Here is a 23,296-nt window from a genome sequence, read left to right as displayed (position 1 = left end):
CACACACAAACATCTGTGAGTGACTTCCTTGACTCCATCTTGTGTGTTACCTTTAAGCACAGCAGTGCAGTCCCACAGAGGTGCACACAGCCAGTCCATTCATTTATTTATCTGTAAATGTGTAAGCTTAAATAGGGGAAGCAGGAAATACAGTGGTGAAGGGGTAAAAATCTGGATCTGAAAAAGTGAAAAACAAAAAAACAAATGCACAAACCGAACAAAGTGGCCTGATAAACGTTAAGTTTGATAACTTAAAAGTGAAATGACTTTTATTTATTCATCTGGAACAATCTTAGTTACCAAAAACAAGTCTATAAAATAAAAAATAAAAATAATTATGTGTTTATCCAATGAACATATTGAGAAACATGATAAAAAAAAAGTTCATCCAGGTCTTAGGATAATACTTACCTCAACAGCGAACTTTATGAAGTTGAACTTTATTTTGGAAGCCAAAACTCTACCACTTCCTGGTGATGGGCTGTTGCGTCCGTGTACCTTGACGATCTGTTTGAGTTTGGAAGCTTCATGTTGAACCGTGTTGAAAGCCGCTGCTCTCTGTTCTGATGCCCTCTGGCGGACACAGCGCGCAACAGCAGCGCGCGGCTACGTAATGGAGAAACACCTCCCGCGTGCACAGCGTGTTATCTCCTAATACGGTCAAATATGAGAGAGTTGGTGAGTGTGCTGAAAACGCGCCGCCACTGAGTGCATGTGAAGAGATCATCACACCCTGACAACCTCAAAAGGTCTACGGTGTAACATTTAGGAGCTTACGTATATATTTGTTCAAGTGTATAATCACATTAAAATAAAAATACTATGGTTTTTGTAGCTTTAGAATAATGAAAATAAGCTTTGTATATGTCATTTTTGCCATATACTGTAAGAGGTGGCCTTGCTTCGTGGGGGATCACAGCTGAAGCATTCTTCAGTTTCACCAATAAATATTAGTATCTCTTGCACACTAAGCCTAATAATAACAATAATAATAATAATAATAATAATAATAGCATTGTGCTGGCCCTCGCAGCAGGTGGCGCTATGCCCTTTTCATGTGCTGATGTCTTGATGGAGTCTCTTCTCTCATGTGTGAAGTTTCTTGAAGATTTGTCAACATAAGGATTAACGATATAATCCACAAGTCATTAGACAGTTTTCCTGATGTTGATGTTAATATGTGACTGCTGAATGAAGTTAATTACAAAAACAAAAAAACATTTCAAACCCTGTGGTTCACTTCAATCTTTTAGTTTTTACAGGAGATTATGCACAACTGTATGCATCTCAAACACACACACACACACACACACATGCATAATCTCAGGCAGGGATAACCAGACCGCTAGGAGACACGGACATACATAAACAGATTCATCATATATTACATCACAGCAGGCATTACATAGTCATATAAATATATATTTATATATGGATGTTGTGAATGTATTTGGTCAGTGCAGCAGACGCACTGAGTTGACGTGAAGATGGTAGAGAAAGTCTGCATAGGACGCTCCTCCGTTTGGACTCTTGTCCTCCACTAGGTGGCGCTGCAGAGCCTCCTCACAGGTGTCACCCTGCTTCACGACCCACAGCTGAGCGACAATGACACAGTGTGTGTGTGACATACAGCGTTGGTTTATTATAAGTGGGTTTGTATAAGTTTGAAATGAGGAGTGTTTGTGTCTCACCTGACGAGCCCAGGGAGCCTGAGAGTTCAGTGTGGTGATCAGGGATCGGATACTGACGGACAGACGGTTCTCCAGAGGCGGCAGTTTGGTCTGGAGGAACAAACACATGGATGATCAAATCAACCTGTTGAGGGTCAGGAGGACACACTGGGGGATTGTGAGATGAAGTGAAAATTAGTTTTAATAAATCAAATACAAATACAAAACTATTTAATATTCATCTGTTACTTAAATAAAAAAAAATCAACCCACTTGTCTGATTCTTTGAGGTGATAATGACATGGACATGGAAAGAGCTGCCTTCTTTAAACACCGTCATGACAGAAACATGTTGGTTTTTCAGGGTTCAGATGAAGCATTGTGTTGCTATGGCCTGTATCCTTGTGCACTTTACTGTATCTCTTTTTTACTTTAAAGGGATACTTCACCGATTTGAATGTGGCTTTGTATTGCTAGAATAGCAGTAGTATTTTTTAGAAAATGTGCTTCCCTCCCTCAGTTTTTCACTGAGTTGTATAAAAATCTGTTTTCCATTTTCAAATTTGCCCGACTGTGATGCAAAACGCGTCATTTGACTCACGGTAGGGCACATTTGGATAAGGGAAAACAGATTTTTTTACAAGTCAGGGAAAAACTGAAGGAGGGAAGCACATTTTCTAAAAAATACTAGTGCTAATCTAGCAATACAAAGCCACATTCAAATCGGTGAAGTATGCCTTTAATTTAACCTCTTTTTAACATTCATATTCTGGACCTTCCTGGCTAAATAAAGGAGAAATAAAACATTGTCTTTTAAAGCCGCATTGGTCAACATGTATGGCTGTGGCAGCATCTGTGTGACTCCACTGAGCAGGAGGGGGAGGGGAGGGGTTACAGACACTCGCATGCAGCACACACACACACAGCATGGAGAGAGACGAGAGCAAGAGGATTTTACCAGTTTACCGTAGATGAGTGACAGCAGGAAAAGGAGTCAAATTTGGACACATTTTAAAGTGTTAGACTCCGGAAAGGCAGAGTGTACACTTTGTAAAATAAAAATGTCATACCGAGCTGGCTCCACAAACAACCTGCACAGGCATATGCAAACTAATCATCCAACAGTGCAATTAATGGAGTTGGAGAAAAGACCAGCAAGGGACTGCAGTGTGTCAACTCCTGCAACTGTTGCTGCTCCTATGTAGCGTCAGCCAGTATATCACCACCACAGCCACCTAGTAGACCTACATCCCAGAGCTCTAATTTATATTTTGTTGAGTGTTGTTTGGATGTTTAGTTGATTACATCACTAGTGAGCCGAGCCAAGTGATGGAATTCCCATCATCACTAGTACAGATTTCCAGGGGTTAGTGATCAACAGTAACAATAAAATGTAACATTTATTGTCACAATTGTAATTTTTAAATGGAAATGTAACCAAATCTAACCCACGCAGGAGTGAAAAAATGACGAGGGCCGTTATTGGTCCACAGGCCATAGTTTGAACACTTTTAAATGAGTGACTGGCTTTAAATATATATATTATATATATTCATCCATCCATCCATCCATCCATCTTCTTCCGCTTATCCGGGGCCGGGTCGCGGGGGCAGCAGTCTGAGAAGGGACGCCCAGACCTCCCTCTAGCAGGACACTTCCTCCAGCTCTTCTGGGGGGGACTCCAAGGCGTTCCCAGGCCAGCCGAGTGACATAGTCACTCCAGCGTGTCCTGGGTCTTCCTCTGGGTCTCCTCCCGGTGGGACATGCCCGGAACACCTCCCGAGGGAGGCGTCCAGCGGGCATCCGATACAGATGCCTGAGCCACCTCAGCTGGCTCCTCTCGATGTGGAGGAGCAGCGGCTCTACTCCGAGCTCCTCCCGGGTGACAGAGCTCCTCACCCTATCTCTAAGGGAGCGCTCTGCCAGAGAAAACTAATTTCAGCCGCTTGCATCCGGGATCTTTCGGTCATAACCCAAAGTTCAAGACCATAGGTGAGGGTAGGAACATAGATTGACCAGTAAATCGAGAGCTTTGCCTTTCGGCTCAGCTCCTTCTTCCTCAGGTGGAGGAGTTTAAGTATCTCGGGGTCTTGTTCATGAGTGGGGGAAGGATGGAGCGTGAGATATATATTCATATATATAAATATATATATATTAATATTTAGATAATATTTGAGTTTTTACTAATCCAGTTAAAAGTCCACTGTAAAATGTACTTTAATGTACATTATAATTATAATTATATAAACACAGTGTTGTTCAGGTCAATCACGTTTATGAAAGATGAAACTGTCAGTAAATATAATGTAAAAATTCAAATGTGTGGTGTAATGCATCGTTCAGTCAGGAGTCAAAGATGAAGTTATAGACATAAAACAAACACTGCACATTGATAGCAATGATGTGTTGTGACCTAAAACGTTTTTATACAGCATAGAAGTGGAATATCAATATATTGAACCTGAATGATGTTGAAAATATTGATTGGCTTATTGTTCATCCCTGTGTGTGAATAATCCCAGATTACCTCTCCAGAAGGCAGTGAGAGGAAGCAGCTGCTGTTGAAGACCTGAGTCAGGACATTTGCTGGGACCTGGTTTCCCACCCACAGCAGCAGAGTGAGGGGAGCGTGGAGCAGATACAGAGCTGTGGGCTCCAGGCTGACACCACTGCAGCGCAGCATCTGCTCGGGCTCTGCAGGGTTCTGACCAGAGACAGAGAAGAGAATATCTGTCATTGTATTCATGTATTCATTTAGAGTATCTTTAGAGCAGATGCTGATGTGGACGTGCACTGACCAGAGACAGCAAAACAGGGTAGAAATGTGTGGCGGTGCTGCAGGTGTCCAGGCCGAGCACCTGACAGCGCTGCTGCAGTCTCTGGTGGATGGAGCTCCTCAGACCAGGCAGCAGAACCTCACTCTTCCTCAGACTGTTGATGTAAACAGGAAGAGCTCGCAGGTGCTGAGGAAGGACCAGCTGCAGGACACACACACACACACACACACACACACACACACACACACACACACACACACACACACACACACACACACACACACACACATGACAGTGGATCTACAAACGTACAAAACATTTAGTCACAAAATTCTACTGTTTCACATTAGAACATGTCAAGATCTAGAAATGATGTTACTACACATCTATGTAGTGTTCCTGAAACTAAAGTAGGAGTTATTATAACAGTAGTTTACACAAATTCAGGTTGGGGCTGGATTGGACCTTCTAGTGGCCTCCCATGGGCCAGAACTGGCCCACTAGAAGGACACCCTTGACATTGACAAAAGTGCACCTTTAAGAGTGAAAATACTCACCTTTCCAGCAGAGATAGAGGTAGAGGAGCAGTGTTTTCTGTACAATGACAGCGCTTCTGTTATCTCCATCTGCAGCTCCTCCCTCAGCTCCTGTAGAGGGCGCTCCAACACAGCACAGTACACTAAATGGACACAATCAAATCTTGAGTTAATTCAGACAGTATAAAGACATTTGATGATGTTTACAAGTGACAGTGAGTAAAAACATTTACAAGCTATGAAGAGTCTGTGTCAGTAAAGATCAAAGTCAAGTAGTTCAGTTAAATAACAGCTATAAACTGATGCTAAACTTCATTCAATTTATTTCTGCTCTGACAACATCCAAAACCACACACTTTCTTTTAAAATGTGGAAGTTCATCAAATAAAAACACCATTTGTTTTCATATATCTGAAGTTCTTCTGATGCTGTTGTTCCGAGGTGAACTTACTCTTCTTGCAGTAGAGGGTGAGCAGTGTTTGGGCCTGGTAGTGACGGAAAGAGTCGTTCAGGTGACGAGAACATCTCAGTGTCAGAGTATGAACCCTGGTCCTTCTGTCTCCTGTCTGACTGCAGTAAGACAACACAGTCTGCAGGACACCAGAGGAGAAGAAGACAAACTGTTGTAAAAAACACTGCAAAACTTCTGCAAAGACCCGCTCTTAGATTCAAACATGAGTGAAATGCATCGCATTGTTCAATTATCTCAATACTGATATAAATGATTACAGTGATGTGAGGACCTAATGAATTCCTGGAATGTATTTTCCCTTCCAAAAGACAAAGTACAAATAGTTGCTGTATTTAAAGGTCACATAGAGTGGTCCTGTTGCACATATATGTTAGTTATAAACCTCCTAGTTGCTGTAAACGAGCCGATTGAAATCCTCTTTTCTGATGGTGTTTCCCAGCCGCGAGTCTTGAGACTCAAATCTCTCAACCCGGAAGTGACAGCACACCCGCTCTCAGAAGCGCAGCTCCCCCCTCTGGAACAGTGGATGCACTGCTACTCATTATCAAAACATTGTTTTAACAATGTTTAAAATAGCTTTGTCACGACTCCCCGCCGCAGTCCCTTTGACGACCTTTGACCCGGAGTCAGACCCAGAGTCAGAAGACACTGTCGCTCGTGAAACACCTCCACAACGGACGTTATTCTTCTTCTGCGGTTCAATGTACGCAACTGGATGTGCCCGGACTAGTGCCCGGAGCAGGACGATCTGCTGTTCCGGAGAACCGTTGTTTAACTAACTATAAGGGGATTTTCAGAGATCTCGCTGAGCCCGAGATTACAATAAAACAGCGTTCTCAACAGTGGCTGAACTGTTTGTTTAGAACCTTCAGGGCTTCTTAAACAAGGTAATGACGCAGATACACACTAAAAAACAGCAATAATTGGAACTTCCGTTCTAGGTCCGCTTTAAGTACAAAACTCACATCGTTATTTTACTTTCTTATTTATATTACTTTTACTCCACTACCTTTCCTCTAACTATATTTGTTACTCATTACTAACAAAGATGAGTTGGTATTATTGTCTGCATTTATATAGAGCTGTTCTCGTCTCTTCACACATCTTTCATACACATTCACACACGCTGCCTTCCAGTAGAAAGACAATTTACTTTTTTTTATACTTTTACTTGTATAAAAGTATTATACATTTTATATCAGAAAATTACTTTTGATACTAAAGTATAGTAAATGTCAAAATATGACATATTACTAAAGTAAGTCTTAAAGTATATTATACTTTAAGACTTACTGTCACGATCTCACCTGCACCTTCAACACTTTTTATTAGTTTGTAGTTGTTTTGTTTTTGTTTTGCTGCCCTGTGCTCTTCCTTCTCTCTCTCTGCAGGGGGCGTGGCTGACCTACTTTCCCTGAAGGCGCTGGTGATCGTCTACACCTTCGCGACCCCGCCTAACCTGCTGCTGATCAGCAATCAGGAAGACTCTTAAGCGGAGCCGCCCCGTTCACCAGCGTCAGATCGTTTTTCCACATGAGTTGGTAAAGTTGCACTCTAACTTGCTGTCACTTAAACTCGTTGTCTTCCTGGATTCTCACTCGCGTTTCTTCGCTCCAGGTCACCACGTCTCCTGTACCGCCGAGAGCCACTGGTCGTCGTCAGTCTTCCCTCTTCTCCTGGGAACTTCTCCTGCTGACTCCTCCACTACCAGTGAGTTTGTTCTATGAAGAATCGCTGCTCGAACGCAATCCACGCCAGAACCTGACACAGCTGCATCGGCATTACTCCCTCACTTTCCCCCCCTCACTTCCTACTTTTATTGAAGTCGCTTTTTGTTTATACCTTTCTGTAAATAAATATTATTGTTTTACACATGCTTACCTTCTCAGGTAAGCTTATTTAAGGTCATGGTCCCAGTGGACTTCTTTGTTTTTTGTCTTGGGCTGTGACACGTTTCCACTAAGTTTGGGAAGGTGAAACCCTGTAGGACAAAGTTGCACCTTCCCAAACTTAGTGGAAACGTGTCACAGCCCAAGACAAAAAACAAAGAAGTCCACTGGGACCATGACCTTAAATCCACCATTTTTGATTTGGCATGTAGACAAATCAAAGATAGAGAAACTTATCAAAAGGTCTAACAGATTCAAAGGGGCATGGCCACAGCAACCATTGGCCATCAAACAGGAAGTGCCCTGTATCTTCACCGTACATTGACCGATCGGCTTGAAACTTCATACATGACAAAAGAGACAGAGTCTGAACACGTATACAAACATGAACTTTACCCAAAAGGAAGTCATCCATTTTTAATTTAGCAACACTAAAAGTGAGCCAAGGGCACAGCGCCACCTGCTGGCAGCACAGTGGTTGTGACGACCTGAACATTGCTGCTTACAGCTTTAAATGTCATTACCATTAGCTTGTGTTGTGTAAATACAAACAAAACATATATATTAAAATGTAAAAATCAGATTTTTATTAGACTTGTTTTAAAGCGGAACTCGACCGGAAGTTCCTATTAACACTGTTTTTTGGCGTGTATCAGTGTCATTACCTTTATGAAGCCCTGAAGGTTCGAAACAAGCAGTTCAGCCATTGCTGAGAACACTGTTTATTGTAATCTCGGGGCTCAACGAGATATCTGAAAATCCCGTAATAGTTACGTTAACAGCGGTTATCCTGAACAGCAGATCGTCCTGCTCCGGGCACTAGTCCGGGCACATCCGGTTGCGTACATTGAACCGCAGAAGAAGAATAACGTCCGTTGTGGAGGTGTTTCGCGAGCGACAGTGTCTTCTGACTCTGGGTCTGACTCCAGGTCAAAGTCATAAAAGGGACTGCGGTGGGGAGTCATGACGAAGCTATTTTTAAACACTGTTAAAATGATGTTTTGATAATCAGGAGCAGTGCATCCACCGTTCCAAAAGGGGGAGCTGCGCATCTGCGAGCTGGTGTGCTGAATAGTACTGGCCAGTCACAAGCCCACAAGTTTTCTGGGGGTGAAAGTTCACTCTGAAACATCACGGCTGACGAAAAGCGTCAGAAAAGAGGATTTCAATCGGCTCGTTTACAGCAACTAGGAGGTTTTTGACCAGAAAAACAAGTTAATGTGTAAGTAGACCTCCATCACTAACATTTATGTGCAACAGGACCACTCTGTGACCTTAAATATAGATTTTAATTTTTTTTTTTTGTCCATGGCCAAGGCTCATCTGCAATAACACCAAGGCTCCACCAGTAAAGTAGTGTGAAATGACTAGTGTAGTTTAACTGAATATGTCCTCAGTATGTGATTTACGGCAGCACTATAAATCAAACAGTAGAATGAAATGGCCCACCTGTATGGCTACACCTCTCGTCTCATCCAGAGCTCTGGTGTGGGCCAGCTCCACACCCAGTGTTGTCCACTGATCAAGGTTTGCCATGGTAACTTGGCCTGGGCTAGGACCAGGGATGAAGAGTCCGTAACAGCCAGACACACGTAAATCTGACGAGTCAGACACAACAATGAGGATTTCTGGTGTTTTATAAACGTTTTACTTGCTGTATTATAACTCAGTGTATTTTCTCACCTTTGCTGACAAATATCCTGAGGTCTGCTTTGTAGGCGGTGTCCATCTCTGCAGTTTTGTTAAGATCAGAGCTGAAACGCTCTCTGTCCAGTTCTCCCTGAAAGACAAAATCACATACACAACAATCTACATGAAGACATACAGTCAATGATAACTCATCTGACAAGCTGAAGCTGCCATTTAGTTTTTCACTATCTGACACCTGTCCAAACTTACATGAAGAGCAACCCGTTAGCTTAACTTAACACAGAAAATATCAAAACTACAGTTCTACCCATGAGTGTTTCTACGACCAATGCTAAGGTTTTTCATTGCAGTCTTTGCAATTTGAGAATTGCATTTTTTTTTTTTCAATTATTGATTTCAACCTGAGGTAATCTCTCCATTTATGAGCCATATATTTTACAATTGTTTTTGGCCTTTATCTTTGGCCATTGTCTTTTTTTTCACCTCCATCTGAGAAAATGTTACAGGTTTAATAATCCGGGTCCCCACATCAAATTCAAAGACCATTCATGACAAAGTCCAAGCTAAAGCTAAGATAAACTTAAAAGAAAGTGTAATTATATAAATATAAATATTCATGACAACGTCTCCTTCATGCTGTGCACTTCAACAAAGTGTTAGGAGATGCTGAAATACCTGCAGATGGCTGTAGGTGTGCAGAGCTCCACCAGTTAGATATGGAATGTGTCCTGGCCAGGCTCCGCCCACATCTTGATGGGAGAGGACAAACAAGTGAACGCTGCAGCCTTGACGGACACACTCCTTGGCCAATGAGATGTCTGGCTCTGATGGCTGGAAAATGGACTGGGAAGGACAAATGTGGAAGAGAAAGTGAAGATATATTGGAAAAAAATATTATTATTGCTCATTTCTTAATAATTGTCATTTAATTCTCAAGTGGACAGTAAAACCGCCAGTCACATAAAGTTCACACCCCAGTAAATGTCATGTTTTAGTGTGTGATTTACAATAAATGGGACAAATATTTACAAAATGGACATCATGGTGTATTGAAGAAGAGCCAGAATGAGCGATTAAGACCAAAAATCACTAGGAAAATGTTGACTAATGTCAGGAATCAAGTGAAAAAATAAAGACTTAAAATGAGACCTATTTTCACAACCAGGGGAGTTGCCCCCTGAAGACCAACACACTGCAGCTTTCAGGCACTTGTACACTGACCTACACACTCTGCAAATGTTTATATCCAGTTTATTCCCTTCCAGAACAGTCAACAGTTAGCTAATGGTTGAGCAAACACTAGAGCTGATGAGAAATGAGGTTTCTTGGCATTTGGTGGCACAGTGTCTTCCATGGACTCCCATCACACTTTGTTGTCCTTCTGTCCACACTTCAAAGTACAGTATATAAGTGTGTGGTTTTATGTACCTTTGGTTTATTGGAGCCAAAAAGCCCTGAGGAGGAGTTAGTGAGTCCTGTCTCAATAAAGGAGGCCGTATGGAAGATCAGCAGCTTACCAGGACAACCCAGAGCCTAAGAACACAACACAAAAGAAAAACACATTTATTAATTTTTGTTTTTGACAAATACAATTTCAATTGTCAGTAAAATAATAAAAAGACAGCTGTAATAGATGGAGCACAGGGAGTGATTTAAAGTGCTCTGAAAACCAACCTGCAGTACAGTAAGTCCTGCTTTGACAGGCAGCTCGATGGGAACTCCACTGGAGTCATCACACTCTGCACTGAACTGAGGAAGAAGCTGCAACACACTAGACACACAAAACATGTAGACAATTCAAATAACAGCACACTCTAGTGCATAAACTAGTGCATATTGAATCAGTTTCCTGTGATCTTTACATGTTGTTGTACATGCTAATTGTGATACAAATGAGAATGTGGTCGTCGTGTTTTCCAAAGAAATAAAACGCTGCTGTATGTTTCCGGCTACAGTACTGCAGCTTATACGTCGTCTGGGGACGATGTATATGACTCCAGTCCCATTTAGTGTTTAAATGCAGGAGTAATTCATCGCATTATCCAGGTATGTTAGTCCGACTAAGACTGGCTCAATTTTAGTCAGACTAACATGATTACATGTCATTATTTTCTTAGTTGGACTAAAATGCAATTTTAACATGCATGTAAAGGCACTGACAACAGTGAACATCTGGTACCTCTGGATGCTGTGTACACAGTCTTTAAAGGACACCAGAAGCCCCTCCCTCACAGGAAGCTGCAGCTCTTCAGTGTCTGTGATGACCAGCATGTGTGGACGGGACAGAGTGGGGCTCAGGTCGTACAAGTGGATCCTGTTGTCATACGTCATCAAGCCAATGCGGACACTTGACAAGGCATCACCACCCTCCCTGTGTCAATAAGATGACAATGCTTCAGTTCTACATAGAGGTGTGTGTTTGTGTGTAAATCTATGTATTGTACCTGTTCATAGAGGTGAGCAGCATGTGTAATTGTTGTGTTACAAACTCCAGATGTCCTCCTCTCAGCGCTGAGGCCGACACATCTAGGGCCAGCAGCAGAGCAGCAGCTTCACCCTGACACACAAAGAACAATCATACATACTGGACCTTTCCTTTGTTTATTTTCTACATGAGGCAACAGTGATGTGAACGTCAAGGTCAGACGACAATAAAGTCATGTTAGAACATTGATAGAAAAACTGAGATTTCACTCTGTTGTAATTTTATGTGTGGGAGGTGAAATACACACAATAAAATGCAAAACAAAAGACTTTCAGCTTATAGGTCGTCAACACAAATTTGGAATTTGGGAATTGGGCTTATAGCCCCCACCAGTAACAAGCCCAATTCCCTTCCGCTTGGTCACGGGCTGAACACTAAGGGCCTGATTACTAAAGCTCTGCGTGTGCAAAAACGTGTGCAAACTGGATTGCACACGCAGATTTGCGTTGATGCTGATCTACTAACAGGGCGCAACGAGGAGTGCGTCCCTCAGATCGGCAAAATAGCACTCGCAACCCATTTAGCGTTCTTGCCTTAATGCATATGTAATATGGGGCATTTACAAAATGTAAATATGTTATTTTAGCACGCGCAAAGTGATTTATCAAACCTGAAACTGATTGCGGTGTTTATTTTTGTCTATATTTAGCACGTTTGAAAGGCAGGTCTTAACTGGCACAGCGGTGCGCACGCATGGCTGCGGTTATTTATAGTTATATTATATTTGTAAATCAGGAAATTACACTTTTCCAGAGTATGTTCAACTACACGTTAAGAGATGACGCACATTCATTTCTTATTTGGTATATCTGAATAAATTAAATATAGATATCCATAGGAGAAATGTATGTTTGTACTGGTATGGGCTTACCTTGGTCTGCAGTTTGTGGTTCAAGGAGGGGTCATACCTATGTTACCCGGTTAAGACCGGAGGAACGGGGAACCCCGCTTTACCTTAACGGGTCCAGCTCTAACCTGGGGCCTCATTTATAAAACTGTGCGTAGGACCGACGTCAAAATTGGCGTACGCACGAAGCACAGAAAGTGCTTACGCACAAAAATATCCTGATTTATAAAACAGTGCGCACGCACATCCTACGCCGATTTCCCTTTATAAATCACAATCCACTCTAAATGTGGCGCACCTGTTTGCGGGTCATACCACGCCCATATTTGCCGATAAATATTCAGAGAAACGCCCCTCATAAATATTGATTCATGACTGAAATCATGCAGAAATCGGAGAGAAAGGCCAAATAACGTAATTTCACGAGGTGGAAGTACTTGTCGGGGAGGTGGAGAAGAGGAAGTCTTTATTGTTTGGTGTTCTAGAGTGGCAGCATGTGGCGGATAATGTCAATGCTGTTTCATCAGAAGGTCGGAGTGTGACCGAGGTGAAAAAAAAGTGATCAGACATTAAAGTAGACGCAAAAAATCGCCTGGAGTCACACAGGCAGAGCGTCTGTGCCACGGGCGAGGAACAGGCCAACCGGAGCTCACCCCGCTGGATGAAAAACTGGCGGGGATCATCGGGGAATCCCTCCTGAGTGGAGAGGTGACGGAGGTTTAGGGGGACGCCCATGCAGGTGTCGCGCCAATGTAGGTATCCCCGACATAAAGTGTTGCCGCGGAGGCGGAGAAACAGTGGTGCGCTTGCTTTCACCCAAGTAAATTAAAACAATTGCATTGTTTAATGATGTATTTTATGTATACTTCACATACTACTCTATAACGTCTGGCAAAGATATGGGGGAAACACATTATTTCAGACTGTTTACCTGTCTGCCATAATTTGTATCCCCCCATATTTTCGGCTAGAATAGAAGAAAGCTGTTCATAATACCAGAGGTTATAGACTAGTATGTGAAGTAAACATAAAATAAATCATTAAACAATGCAATTTGTAGTTTTAATTTACTTGGGTGAAAGCAAGCGCACCACTGTTTCTCCGCCTCCGCCTCCGCCTCCGCGGCCAGGGTAAACACTTTCTGTCGGGGATACCTACATTGGCACAACACCTGTCGCCAGAAACCCGAGTGTTGTGAGCACTTGGAGCGGGACTGGCACGGCGTGGTTTCTGTGGGTGCTCCTCTCTAAGGCTGGGCCCAATGCCACACACAGATCCAAGAGGACAGCTCGTGGGAGTCGGAAACGGCTCATCAGCCACTCATCACTGTTGGCCAGTGGATCTAGCTCGTCTCGGAAGTTCCGCTCCCTCCGTATCCTTCCGTTTGCCACATCCTCTAACAGTGCCAAAGCATTGTGCGCCATGACGCATTGTGAGTACCTGCCTTTATATGCCCATCGATTAGGTATCTGCTACACGTGTTAGAATTACCCTCATATCAGTGAATACATAATTTGCCCTACTGTTGTCTGACTATTGTCCTAAATCATATGTTTCCCGTGTGCACTCCAGGGAGTTAGTTTGTTTGTTCGTTGTAGAAATGTAGTTGTTTTTATCCATTTCTTGCAAATAAACTGTTCATATATGGGAGGTAATATAACTTATAATTTATTTTACACGATCAGTTTCACACATTTCTCCCGTTTCTTTCTTCTGCCATCAGTGGCGCAGTTTCGCTTTACCCCAGGTATGTGCGTACGCATGGGTCAGAGTTGGCGTGGAGGACCGCACATTTTCCCGTCAAGTTCTCTTTTTATAAATCCCATGGTTTGCGTAGAGAGTGGCGTATGCCTTCTTTTGTGCGTACGCAACGTTTATAAATGAGGCCCCTGGTCTACTCTTGGTGCAAGGCGAAGCGCAGGCGGTCACCAAAACCTCACAGGCAGGTTACCCTAACCCTAAACCTTCCAGTTCCAGGCACATTTAAATGCAATAAATAATCACAACAATCACTATTTAATGTAACTATCTGAATCAGCTATAGATATATCATCTATATCGATTGTCCCGTCGCCTCTGAAGTCAGATCAAAGGCTGTTGGCACGCGTAATGGAAACTCACCCCGACTGAATGAACACAGATGAAACCAGGGACGGACTGGGACTAAAAAGCCATTGTGATGATCCGCTTTATTTATTTATTTACTTATTGACAAAAAAGTCACTCATCCATTGAAATTAGACCTATGTGTAATCTTGAGAGAAACTGCAGAGCGCTCCTGGCTCCTGTCAGTGAGCTGCAGGTGAGTCAGGAGGAGAGCGCAGGACCTTTTTTTTTTTTTTTTACGGCAACATCCATAGTCCATAGTTTTCTTTGTTTGATACATCAGGTAATGATGGAGCTGTCCAAAATACAGACGCAGAATTATAATAAGAATAATAATATAAAAAGGTCCTATGGACCCGGGGAACAAGGATGTCATATATGCCTCGCTCCCAGTTATCTGCTCATCGCAGAACGTCACTTTCTGTTCAGTGGCTTCAAATTTAATTCTGCACTTCCGTTGAGTTTGCTCTTTCTCCATGTGGACAACTCTTGACTAGCGCAAAATCCTCATTTAAATAGGGCGGTCTTAACCACTTCTGCGCCTGTAGTCAATTGCGGCTGCAATCTTAGTAGTTCACCCGCAAAACGTAATCCAGTAACAGGCGCAGTCTTTCTGCTCGCGCAAGCAATTTAGCGCTCTCTATTTGGAATCTTAGTAAATCAGGCCCTAACAGTACTGAATATTTCCTTTCTCACAGCTACAGAACATATAACTACTGTATAGTAGTATCCAAATGTACCGTCAAGTCTGCACCTTAGTCTAAATGTCAACCAAAATGAAACACGGTCTGTTACCTTGAAGATAAATATGGATTTCTCTAGACGTAAAGAGTGTTGGAAAGATTTTGGTAAGCACATGACATTTTTAGATGTTTCAATGCAGAAATGTTCAAACTGAATTATGTGAGGTTTTAGGAATCCTCAAAAATAGTCACACAGAAAAAATATATAAATACACGTGTGTATATATATATATATACATAGTCAACAAAAATATAAACGCACAAACTTGAAATCGTGAACAAAAATAGAATGTCATGACATTTGTTCAGATTCTTGATGCATTTGTTTATGGAATGATTTGTTTTGCTCAAACCCAGTAGTCCAGTGTCACTTGGCCACTCCTATTGACTACAATCTCAGATTGAGTATTTCAACTCACGTGAGTCATGGAGCATGGCAGAGTGGTGGTCAATATGTGTGACCAGTACACAGACACTCCTTATGGTCTGGTCAATAAAAGGGCACACCAAAATGTGGACTTTTGTCACTTGTCAATATGCCACAGATGTCACAAATCATGAGGGAGCGTGCCATTGGCATGCTGAGTGCTGGGTTAAGCGTTACAGCTGTGGCAACACAACTGAATGTGCATCATTCCACGATCATTCCAGGCCACGATCGACAACATGGTGATGTCCATGCGTCGCCAGTGTACCGCTCTGCGTGAGGCTAATGGTGGACACACACGTTATTGTGAACAGTTTGTGAACTTGGATCATTGACCCCCATTGTGTTCTTCCTGCCATTACTCCAGGACTTTTGTTTTGAAATTGATCCTAATGCTCGCAAATTAAAGCCACTTCATTGATAAAGTTATTTTTAGTTTGTTATTTTTGGATAGTTACTCTGTTTTGTCACATAACAATAACTACAAGTTTTTCTTTATGCGTTTATATTTTTGTTGAGTGTATATACATACATACATACATGTATATATATATATATGTATATATATATATACATATATATATTTATAAATATATATATGTATATATATATATACATATATATATATATATATAATTTTATTGCAATGTCAATATCCAGACTGCTGCTTCTTGTGCTTGTTTGACTTTAAAGTCCATGTTTAAGAGCTGTTTTATATAGATATACATGTATATAATATGAGTGTTATAGGAGGAGGTGAAACATACCCTCTCTGAACCAAGTATCTCATAGGATCCCATGCTGAGTTCAGGTCTCTTGTCTTTATCGATCCGGGCCCCCTCTACACCTTTGTTGGGCTGGTAGTGTTGCCACGGCACTGACACACGCGCGCACGTACACACACACACATACACACACACAAGACAGGTACAGAAAACCATTTGACTTCAAGATGTGAAGCATTTGACTGCTGGTGTGTTACCTTCACTGAGTTGACCACAGAAAGGGCAGTAAAATCTCTGACCACACTCCTGCCAGCTCATCCCCGGACACATGGCCGCTCCACAACTACGACAACCCAACATACAGTCTGGCTCTCTGCAGACTGGGATGGGCTTCTGGAGACAACCAACACAAACAGAGCTCCATTATTGTCGTTATTAATGTACTCAGTGTTGACATCAAATTCAAGTACTTTCCAGGACCAATTCCCTTAAATTCAAGAAGTGAATATGTTGACACGGATTCTTCACCCATGGCTTTTACTGATTCTACAGAAGCGATTGTCCTCGGGATCTTAGCCATTGGAACTTTCATTTCCCAGGCATCACATGATCTATTGCTTAATGTTACTCACTCCTTGTTCTGCATGGAATCTCACATCAACACTGGAGAGAGACACTGGACAGTGTCCACAACTTCGCTCGTAATTATGACTCCAAGTTTGTTCTGTGTTGGCCTCGTACGTACATCAAGCAATGCAGGGCATGAAACAGTAGGTGGCGTCGTAACAAACAAGGGAGACATTTACCTAAATATCAACTGAATTTAAACTTTCCTGCACAAAATTCAAGCACTTTCAATGACCCATGTCTATTCAGGGCAATTTCCAAAAAAAGGGCCTTGAAATTGATTTTTTCAGGGGTTTCAAGGACCCGTGGGAACCTTGTGTACTATAATATTATGATCTAGGTCAGAGGTCTCAAACTGGCGGGGCCCCCCAATTGATTACATGTGGCCCCCCACTTAATATCATGTTATAATGAAAACATGGCCCACGACCTCACCGTCTTTTAAACACAGTGTGTAGCTGAGGCACAGCTGCCAGAGAGGTGATATAATATATGTTTGCTCGCAATGTATTTATAACAGTAATAAGATATTTGGTCATAATTATCCCATTATTAAATGTATCATACAACATTCAATTACATATATAAATATGCTTGTTAGGGCCATGAATGGCTGTGCCCGAACCCGCTCCTGGTATGAATTTTAATTACAGTTGTCCACACTATTATTTATGTAATTTAAAATAAATGTCGGTTTGATATTAATACATTCATTTTGTATCATAAATAGTATTATTAAGTATACATGTGATATCATGATGCAATATTGTGAACAGTTGAACTTTTTGTTCTCTAGGCCGGCCCTCTCTTCGACCACAATAGATGCACATTGGCCCCCAGGTCATTTGAGTTTGAGACCTGATCTAAGTAGAGTAGCTAAAAGGTCTGACCTGTCCAGTGTTTGGTTTAGCCAGAGGAGTGAGCAGAGCTCCCAGAGGCAGACGACACAGCAGGGCGCTCTGACCTTCACAGGGCACACAGTAAGAGGTGGAGCGGATCACACAAGGACTGGTGTTACCTGGAGTTCAACAGTGACACAGTCAACAACACTAAGTTACACCACTTCTTTTGTCTTTGCAAAAATAAAAACAAAATTCTGGTTCTGCTTTTGCTTTGGGTTAGGGAAAATTTCACACACTGGACCTTTAAGCTTTTTTCTTCTGATTTGGCTGATCTGATTGTCAAAGTCTCAAACTACATCACAATGTAAAATTTTACATTGTAAAATATTTACATGAATATATACAAATGACATTGTTGCACATTCACCCTGGTCTTCCATGATACAGGACGTAGTTGCCAGAGGAGGAAGATGTGAAAAATGCTCCGAGACAAAAACCTTGTCCTCCCACACTGCCCTGTCCTGTGCAATCACCTCCACCTGGAGAACAGAGAGGAAAACTCAGTTTTCACAAACTCAATAATAATAGCCTTAAAATGATACGGCGTGTTGTGATAATACTCTGGACAGTAGAAAAGAGCGTACCACACTGGGCAGGAGCTCTGGGTCCAGACCATATCTGGATTCAGAGTTAGGAGACTGCAGAGACAACATGGAAAAGTTATTTTACATACAATGTTCTCTGTTTATATAGACTTTTAGAAGTTTTATAAGACACACTTCCTGTAAAAATAGAGAAAATCAAATAATTAGATTTTTTGAAACAATACAAAAATATCTCAAAACCGAGTCACTGCTTTTTAAACATAAAGGTAAGTCTCCACAAGAGCGGTTTCTATGCTTATAGCTTCTCTAATATGAGGCTCTGCTGTGATTCTCTGCTTTATAGCACTATAAAATGAGTATGTATACATTTTGATCTAATCACCAGTTCATTACAACAGTGTAAAACATACTTTCCCGACCTGTGGAATGATGTTTGTGTCCGGTGGATCCACACTGGGAACAATCTCCTTCATGGTTCCTGAGGAGAAAGCAAAGAAATAAAGACAAAGACTGAGGACAGAGAGCTTTGGACTCCAGCTTTAGATTGTGTAGTTTTTCTGACTCTTTGATGAGTCAAAAAGTGGTTTGTCCTGCCATCAGTTCAGTGGTGGTTGATTATGGATAATCCAAGTCCACAGCTTCACATTTGATTGATATTTAATATAAACTAGAGGTAAATAATAACAGGGCATATTTTAACTGAAGAACATACTTGAGCAGCTTTCTTTGAAACTGGTTGGTAAACTATGACAGTTTTTTTGCAACCTGACTGTGAGCAAAATCATGACTAAGACTACAAGATGATGCATCACTGTATTAATGAGCTTCAGGTGTTTAATAAGACTGTCAAGTGTGTTGAACATCAAAACTTACTTAGACCTGCATTGTTGGAAAAACCAAGATACTATGAACAGAGCACTGGGAAAAAACGGCTTCAAAAATTAGCTTGAATCTGGAGCTGGAATAAGAAATACTCAGCTCTACAATGGAAACTATTGAGTTAAAAAATAAAAAATAAAAACTGCTGAGAAAAACCATCAGAAGAAGGAAGTATTTGATCCAGAGTATCAAAAACTTTCTACTACCACAACTGTCAAAAATCCTAGAGAAATGATATAACAACAGGTTAGACAGCTTCATCAGCAAACACAGTCTGTTGTATAATAGCAAATATGGATTCAGAAGAAACCACTCAACTGCTCTGGCTTTAACTGAGTCAGTGAGTGGAGATCATCACTGATGCAATTGACTAAAAACTACATTCAATAGGGATCTTTATAGATCTTAAAAAAGCATTTGACACCATTAACCATGATATCTTGATAGATAAACTAGAGAGATATGGTATCAGAGGTATAGCACTGGAATGGGTCAAGAGCTACTTACACAACAGATCCCAATATGTTAAAATAGGTGATAACACGTCAACGTGCTTGGACATAGTTTGTGGGGTCCCACAGGGGTCAGTTCTGGGTCCAAAACTGTTAATACTATATATAAATGACATATGCAAAGTATCCAATATTCTGAAATTAATATAATTCGCGGATGACACAAACATCTTCTGCTCTGGGGATGATTTGAATCAATTAGTGGAAACAGTCAATAATGAAATGGCCAAACTTCATGTGTGGTTCAACATAAATAAACTATCACTAAATTTAGAGAAAACTAAATATATGCTGTATGGGATAAAAGGATACAAGAAGAGTATCAACATTCAAGTTAATTGAGTGGAAATTGAAAGGGTTAATGAGCACAAAGTGTTGGGAGTGATTATTGATGAAATGTTAAGTTGGAAGCCGTATATAAGACACTTAAAAAGCAAGCTGGCCAGAAGTGTGTCCATACTTTGGAAGGTACAAAAAAATCTGTTGTATTGCACACTAATCTCTCCTCATCTTCAATATTGTGCAGACGTCTGGGGACACACTTATAAAGGTAACACACACCCACTGCTAATACTCCAGAAAAGGGCTCTGAGAATTATACATTATGCCAATTACAGAGAACATACAAATCAATTATTTATCAAATCAGGAATACTCAAATGGTATGAGTTAATAACTACTGCACAGCACAGAAAAGTGGCAAGTCTTGTGCCTTGCTGCACTGGATATAGTACATATTCACGTTCATGACAATTGGAATGCTCTCCTTGGCATGGGGAATGTTCAGTGCGAGAGTGGACATCTCCACAACTCGGAGTGCTGTGGTGGGGTTGCGCTCTGACATTGAGAGACTCTTTACAATGCTGCCCCATATCCCACCACGACATCAGGAGATAACGGAGGCTGTGACATGGTAGCGGGGGACATGTAAGCATCAGTAAGCAACCCAGGATTCAAGACACTTGTTCATACTTTGAACAAGCGTTACGTGTTGCCCTCACAAGCGTTACGTGTTGCCGTCACGTAAACATTTCAGCAGAGTTGCAGTCCTGTATGATAAATGTTGTGCTGAGGGAGTATAGCACTGTTTTGTTCTTTGAAAAAGAAGAGTATTTTGTTTTGATTTTGTGTTATTAGTGTTTTTTGCATGTTGTACATTTTTGCAAGGTGTGCAGCAAGTTGATTGGTTATTTATTTTTATTTATTGTTTTTATTGCTATCATTATTTTAATTTACTATTGTTATTTTTTTACTTGTTTACTTATTACTAATTTGGGCCTTTACGCATCAGAGGAATGAACAGTAAGTTCTTTTTGTATTTTCTTTTGTTCTTGTAGTAACAATACACGTATATAAATTACATTTTGCAACTTTGTTCCATTCCTTATTTTCCATTTCTAAAGGTAGTTTGACTATTGTTAAAATGTTACATATCAAACACATTTACATTTCTGAACAAACTCAAATTCACACTCAGCACACTTTATTGACATGTTTACATTATGTGACAGAAATAAAACAGTAAACTAAACTAAAGTAAAAAATGTACATGTACAACTAAACATTTATACACACTCTGTTCAGCCGTTACAGTTTTCTGGGAGGAAAACTTTGTGTGCCACTGCCAGCTGTGTGGTGCTACGGAGAGAGTTCCCTGAGGCTGAAGACATCTATGTGGGGTTCAGACCGGCCCTTGACTGAACCTCGTCACAAATCGCTCCATCACCTCCTATTTGTCCGGCCTCTCAAACTGTGCAGAGCGATCTTCAGGGATGGACATTCTCATAACTGCATCTGTGTATGGACCAGGCTCCAGAAACACCTTCTCCAACACCAGGTCCACTATTTCATCCACGTTGTCTGCAATAATAGAAAGTGCAATATTGTATTTAATTTGTTGTGTTTATTTATTTTACTAGTGTAATTTATATATTTGTTTTGTTTACACACATTTTCTGACCTTAACATTTTTTAGTGTGACTTTCAATAAAAAGTTAAAAAGAAAACTTACTGAACGTTGGTTGCTCTTTCACTGGCTTTGCTGTGCATTCTCCTTTCTTCCACTTGAACAGCAGCTCACCATCAGTTTGTTTCCTGTAGACGGTCTGTATTTTAATCGAAGTGCATTCCTGCCAGGTAAAGTGTTGGGAGGCAAAAGAATACAATGCTAAATCAGAATAAGAACACATTGTACATATTCCCAAAATATTCAGACAATGGCGATTTATTTTCAAATGTAGGAATTCTTTTATCACCTCTTTGTATTTAACATGTAAACATTAGTCGGTTTCTTTTAAATTAATGATTTACATTATTTGGCTGCATAACTGGCTTACTTTGGTGTGGCTGTATGTCCATACGTAATAACAAAAAAGATTAATTTGATTGATATTGAAATCACGATTAATAAACACGGCATGGTAAAGAGTGTCCTTAATAGAGGACTGTGTTGTGGTGGCGCTGACTGACGAGCTTTATCGCCTCGTCATAGAGCACTTTATGATAGAATAAGTTGGTCGTGTTGCCTTGAGGAGCAGACACGACAGCGCGAGAAACTTTGCAAACAATTTACTTTTGCTTCAAAATGAAGCCGAAATGTTTCCAGTTAACTGATATTGTCCTTCTTTTGTTACCTTTCTGCCATGCTTTCAATTGCTCGCTGCTCATATTATTGATTCACACATGTCACTCCCTAGCTGCACGTAACTGGTGCGTTCAAGGTGTTTTTCTAGCATAGGAATTTACATACATGACCAGCTACATCATCGTCTCTGCTCGTGCTAGCAGCAAAGCATACAGTACTTGATAAGCATACAAACGTAAAGCCAATTTCCCCAACCCCAAAAACACATCACAGTATATTTCACCGAGTCAACCCACTAACCTAACCTGACACGGAAAACACTTTCCGTGAGTCTCTAAAAACAACAGACGTCACTCTTGGGCTTCTGAAGCTAACCGCATTTAGCCTTAGCTGGCGTTACACGAGCAATGACAAAGTAAACATACCTTATTAGAAGTTATTACTGTTTGTTAGGCCAGAGGCCACGTCTCTGCTCGTGCCAGCATCGAAGCATACAAACATGACACTTAATTATTGATTAATAAGCATACAAACCTAAAGCCAATTTCCCAGAGCACAAAAACACCACAGTACATTTCAGTCAGCCTACTGCACTGACACCGCGAAGACTTTCATTGCTCGCGTTAGGCGAACAATGACAAACTAAGCATGCGAAGTATACTTACACTTTGTTCCACTGCAGTCTCCCCACGGACAGTTGGTACTGCTCCCGTTTCAGGTTCAGTCTTCTGCTTCTCCAGAATTGTACTGACCGAGGTTCACATAACACTCTGATGCAAAGTGGTGCGAACAAACAAACACACGTTTGCTGACTTTATCCGGCACATTTTTTTCATACATAAAATATATCCACTGGACACACAAATCCTCTGAGGCTGGAAGTTTGTGTAAAACACTGTGCTCCGCTGTGCATCCACGAA

The 23,296-nt window shown here is 41.2% G+C and overlaps 1 protein-coding gene and 1 long non-coding RNA gene across 2 annotated transcripts; both read right to left on the bottom strand.

The window, feature by feature from the left end:
- Positions 1-1,304: 1,304 nt before the first annotated feature.
- Positions 1,305-18,874, bottom strand: LOC310939809 (protein transport protein Sec24C; the record flags this gene model as incomplete). Its single annotated transcript, XM_083904653.1, has 19 exons — positions 1,305-1,595; positions 1,692-1,781; positions 4,198-4,374; positions 4,469-4,648; positions 5,005-5,126; positions 5,435-5,573; positions 8,794-8,942; positions 9,028-9,124; positions 9,670-9,837; positions 10,423-10,527; positions 10,669-10,765; positions 11,174-11,365; positions 11,439-11,551; positions 16,370-16,479; positions 16,585-16,720; positions 17,845-17,972; positions 18,224-18,335; positions 18,441-18,494; positions 18,821-18,874. 19 exons carry the CDS (start codon positions 18,872-18,874, stop codon positions 1,455-1,457), a joined length of 2,364 nt encoding a protein of 787 aa, XP_083760779.1. The 3' UTR covers positions 1,305-1,454.
- Positions 18,875-21,306: 2,432 nt separating this feature from the next.
- Positions 21,307-23,296, bottom strand: LOC310940316. Its single transcript, XR_014593070.1, has 3 exons — positions 23,042-23,296; positions 21,804-21,921; positions 21,307-21,652 (listed from the first exon to the last, which is right to left on the bottom strand). It is a non-coding gene; the product is annotated as an uncharacterized lncRNA (long non-coding RNA).

The sequence above is a fragment of the Microchirus variegatus genome (assembly GCF_963457635.1).
Source record: "Microchirus variegatus genome assembly, chromosome: 18".
In the NCBI taxonomy this organism is placed as follows: Eukaryota; Metazoa; Chordata; class Actinopteri; order Pleuronectiformes; family Soleidae; genus Microchirus; species Microchirus variegatus.
The sequence above is the reverse complement of the archived record's forward strand: the minus strand, read 5'-3'. Positions and strand labels throughout refer to the sequence as shown.